At 43.4% G+C, this 5,174-nt stretch overlaps 1 protein-coding gene across 6 annotated transcripts in view; it reads left to right on the plus strand.

Moving 5' to 3' along the window:
• The first annotated feature begins 587 nt into the window (after positions 1-587).
• The window catches only part of pacs1 (phosphofurin acidic cluster sorting protein 1), a 48,064-nt gene continuing 43,477 nt past the window's right edge, over positions 588-5,174 (plus strand). For all 6 annotated transcript variants that reach the window (XM_020619678.1, XM_020619679.1, XM_020619683.1 and 3 more), the window contains exon 1: positions 588-1,093. In XM_020619678.1, coding sequence (XP_020475334.1) covers positions 939-1,093 — 155 coding nt within the window. In that variant the 5' untranslated portion in view covers positions 588-938. The remainder of the gene's footprint in view (positions 1,094-5,174) is intronic.

Consider the following 5,174-nt stretch of genomic DNA (forward strand, 5'->3'; position numbering starts at 1 on the left):
ATAATTCACAGATTTACCAGCACTGACTTGCAGAACACACCAGAATACCTATATTTGCATATTTTCTCATAAGCCACAGAGTGTAAAAATAATTCTGCAGGTGGCGAGAGAGTAAAGAAGTGAAATGATTTAAAGGTTATCTGGTTCAAATCACTTCCATTGTAGAGAGGAGGAGGTGTTTTCCCACTCTGTGCTGTTAATATTAATAATCCCTTGGATTTGTTTGTCTAGTGATAACCATGAAACCTACGTGCCTGTCCAGACAAACTGAGACCTTTTACTAATCTTTGACACCATAAATGTTGTTGTTGGGTAATTTTAGGTTTAATTAAACCAAAACGTCAGATATATACAGCATATGGGCAAAAGGTTACATGATGTGTATTAAATTACATCAGGCAGATACTGGTATGAGCCTGATGTGATGGTCCATACCTTAATGCAGCTTGCACACACACGCACACACACACTGAATACGCTGTTTATTTCCCTATACAGTATAGTGACAGTGTAATAATAATAAACTTAATACAAATATTTAAATATATATATATATATGAAAATGTATTGGCCGCCCCCCCCCGTTTCCTGCACCGATGAACACTTCCACCCAGCTCACACTGAGCAGACTTCGAGGTGAGCGGCGATAGAGGGAGGGCTACAGGGACAGACACGGACTCTTTCTGCCTGCCTTTGGGTACAAACCCCGAGCAGAGCACTGCAATGTTTTCACTACCGGGCGGCGACTAACGGAGCAGCTCAACTTTCCGCTGCCTGTTCACGGGAGCGTTCCACGAATTTACCCCACCAGGAGCCTGGAAAACCGAGGCAAAGGAAAGAGGAGGAGATCCGACAGTACACACATAGAGAGAGAAGCCAGGCTACTACGTATATCCCTCCCATTAGCTCCGTCTGAAAGCTCGGCTTCAGCCTCCAGGATGTCGGAGCGCGGAGGGCTTCCGCGGACTGGGGGCGTCCCATCGCCGCACATGCAGCCCTCCAAGCCGGTCAGCATCACCTCCAACCGGCCGGTCCAAATGAACCTGTACGCTACCTGGGAGGTGGACCGCTCCTCACCCAGCTGCGTGCCGAGGTATGTGGCAGTGAAAGCCGTCAGGCTGGGGGATAGACAAACACCCAGCGGTGCCTCTTTGACTGTTGCTGTTAGTGTAGTAGTTTGTTGACATGGACACATCACATTTAAACCATAATGCTTTCTTAATCTAGTTGGGATAGTTACATGCTCTCTACATCTGACTGGACCCTCTTTAGTCCCTGCAGGACCCTTTGAGGTCCTCAGTCTGCAGTTTTACTGCCCCCAGTAATAACCAACAAATAATCATTACAGACATGTTTACCCATTCTCTCAGCAGACTGTTTCAGTTGTTGGCCACTGATCAATGCAGACACAAAGATTGATGAAGCGTTGGGTTGCAGACTGTCACTGCAACTACAGAAGGGCATTTTGTATATGTATACAATACAGCTGTAACATCAAGTGCCAAATGAATGGATGATCTCTGAGGTGTCTCTGCAGACAGGAATGACTCATTTTTGAAATAATGTTCAGTCTATTACCTTGTTGTGTTTTAGGTTATGATGCAATGGAAGTTGTTGTTTGTTCTAGCCAGCAATGCAGCAAGGTCACTGTAGATGAGACACCTGCACCCTTCTTTGTTTGACTCACCTGCCAGTATGTGAAGGGATTCAGCCGGTTGATGTGTATGTCATACTGCTGACAGAAGCAGATGCACGTGCTCGTGCGACCTGTGGTAGTTTCATCTGCATGAAAGGAAACAAATCAGATGTGATGTATATACTGCGTGTTCTGCAGCTCATGTCTGTCCCCCTGTATTTATGATGCCATAGTAATAAGGGTAGACATGAGTTAGCTTCAAGGTCAAAGGTTAACCGCTGTGACTGAAATGCCCCTGGTGTGATTCACAGCCTTGTTAAACATACAGCTGCTGATGGATTCTACAGCAGATCAAACTGCAAAGAGGAAGGTAGAAAAGGGGAATCAGGTTGAAATGGAAAATCTGCAACTGTCTAGTAAAATGAAATAGAAAGTTACTCTTTAAATTTTGGTGTTTTCTGCTCATCAGATGGAAATGAATCCTTCCAGATGAGCCCAGATGTTTACATTACTGAAAGCAATAAGCGGGAATACAACATGCTGGTAAAAGCATCACACATGCTGACATCTTAATGCTGCTTTCTAAAATGCTTTGGGGCTTTACTGGGTTCGAAGCAAAGCCTCAAGGGCATGTTTTGATTCTTAATGCTTGCCAGTGTGTGTGTGTGTGAGCGTGGCTGTGTACCATGCGCCTGGATCTATATTTCGGATGAATAAAACATCTATTGTTAGCCTACATTTTAAATATCTTTTATCCTGACCTTTCCTTTGAGATACAGACTGGCACTCTTTGTGTCTGCGCAGTAATACCCACGGCCGATTCTGAATATGTTGGCGACGTGCCTTGAAATGTGATTTATTTATTTGATGTGGCTTTTTTTTCTGCAGGCGTCACAGTTCATCAAGTATGTTCAATTTCACTGCGGTTGCTGTAACAGAGAGCGACTCTGAGAATAAAAAAAAAAAAGAGGAATGGAGAGAAACAGGCTGAGACTGGGAACTCTGATCTACATTTAAATAGGATTTCACACAGACAGGCACCAAGACTGTCTGCAGAAACAGTGCTAATACTAATATGTGCCACAGTCTTCCACAGCAGCCTCTACCACAGACTGAAATTCAGCCCTGGCGATGTTTTGCAGGAGCTGCTTCTTGTTGTCTGTCGTGTTGCCTAATCTTTGTTGCTGCAGCTTCCCCTCTTTAGCTGGGGTGTTGTTACTCTAACCTCTTCCTGTCAACTCAAAATGCAACTTGGTATGTTGTTTACACTTTGCTGTGGGTTGCTTTCGTCCTGGCAGGCACAAACAAGCACTCAGCTGCCTACTCCAAATCCTGATTTGTCGAGAAACCTGGAAAAATGCTAAGCAAAGCAGCAGCGACTGCGACTTTTTTTTTTATTTTGAGGGGGGTGGGGTTCATGTTCAATGGGGAGTACCAGGAAATGTTCGAGAGAGAGATGATATCACTTGTTTAAGCAGTCATGAGTCAAATTGTTTTCAAGTGCACTGTATGTGTCTTCAGGTTTGAACAAGCGGGACACCCTGAATATTTGTATGAAGGGCACAGAAGCACAGTCATCTGAAAAGCAGCTCCACCCTTCCTCATATCTCTCAGCACATGGGGCTGCCTCTAGGGTCATTTCTGTGCTCTGCCTTCCTGACCTTCTATTCTTTACATGAGAGGAATAAATTCCTGCCCTGGCTCCAGACCAGCTTTTTGAGCACAGTGTAGTGGGTGATTCCTCTCTCAGCTGTCTCTTCTAGGTTCTGCAGTGTCATTAAGACACACACACACACACACACACACACAGCCTATATAAATGGGTACTTGTTGGTACTATCTCCTCTGCTTGCCTTATTGGTTCTGCTCTTTCACTTCAGGGTAGGGGGGCAAAACATTCATTGTCTAAAGCCAAATAATCCTGCTGATGTGTACAGTAGCTGCTCCAACCAGTTAACAGCTGTGATGAATACAGATCAGCAGTTCTCAGGTGTACTTAGTGCTACTGTCAGGTGGAGTGTCAACTGCTGCCACTGTTCATACCAGCACCCAGCAGAGTTTGGCTGAGGCCTCCTCTTTCAGCACTTCTACAATAGGTATTCCAGGAATAGGTCCAGATTCCGAGCTCCATGCCTTTCATTATTAAGGAAAACCTCCTTGCACAGGAGAGGGGAAAGGTCCCATGATTTAAGTCCATAGATGAACACTGCAGTAAATCTCTGCAGCTTCTAAGCCATGAGGGAGTAGTAGGGAGTCTTCTTTCCTAGTTACAGGTCAGATATATATAGGAAGGAATGTGGAAAGACACTTGGAGGATTCTGAAGGCTTTAGGCATGAGTTTGCTTTGAGGTACTTGTTCCCAACTTTTCCATTCTTGTGATCTTGATATCTCAGGAACACCTTGTGGGAATTTCTTCAAATTGGGCACAACTTGTGTCCACTTGGACTCGGGTGAACTGAATAGATTTTGGTGGTGAAGGTCAAGGTCAATGACCTCACATCTGTCCGTTCCTGTAGATTTGACTGGTTGGCAGAGCCATACTATCATGAAGTGATAATTCTAGTTTGCCCTTGAAATGAAGACGGGAAATGGAATCCTTTCAAGGCACAACTGTGTATTTCTGCTGTACAGGACATAAAGGAATAGTTTGACCTTTTGTGAAGTCGCTTATTCACATTCTTGTAAAAAGCAAAATGAGAAAATCGAGGCCAACTTTGCAGCCAGAGCCACGAGGTGATTAGCTTAGCTTAGTGAGTGAGGAGAAACCAGCCCGGCTCTCTCCTACATTAAAAATCATCTAAAACCACAAGTAACTTTTACTGCTGTGTTTGCTTATGCATCTAACAAACAAGATTCAGCTTTTTAATTGGAGAAGCTGCCACAGGTTTTTAAACTCTGACTTTACCCAGTGGATTGTGAGATAATCTCATGGGTCACACAGCGCTTGTCTTTTTAATAAGATTTTTGTACTCCTGAAATACTGTCAGCCACTGGATTTTAACAAACAGCAGAAAAGAGAACTCTCATATTTTATTTATTTTATTTTTGTTTCACTGATCTCTGGGGCAATTGCTGTTGCAGTTGTTTTAAACTTTGAGCCAAAAACTGAACCATAATCCAATATATTAAGACTTTGAATAGCCATAGTAAGTAGCCTGCAGTAATCTAAACATCAGTCATGTCAATGTTTGCATCGAGGAACCTTTTAAAATGTCTAGTTTTAGGTCCTTCAAATGTTTTTTTTTTTGCCAGTTCTACTCTTGAGCTCTGTATGTTCCTCAAAAGAACCTCAGCTAAAAGCCTAGAGACGTAAAGCTTCACATATACATACAGCATAAATAACAGCATTACATTAAAAACACTGCTTCTCTACTGGCATGCTAATGAATACTTTTGGCACGAAGACACGCAGTGCAGAAATGCAGGATGTTCGCAATTATACATTGTGCATTTGTTCGTTGTTCATTTGCTATAATTGCTCCGCAACACAATAGTGGAATGAGACTCGCCGTTCCTCGGATGTCAGCGTTGCATTAT

This window comes from Monopterus albus, unplaced genomic scaffold (assembly GCF_001952655.1).
Source record: "Monopterus albus unplaced genomic scaffold, M_albus_1.0 scaffold225.1, whole genome shotgun sequence".
NCBI classification, from domain to species: Eukaryota; Metazoa; Chordata; class Actinopteri; order Synbranchiformes; family Synbranchidae; genus Monopterus; species Monopterus albus.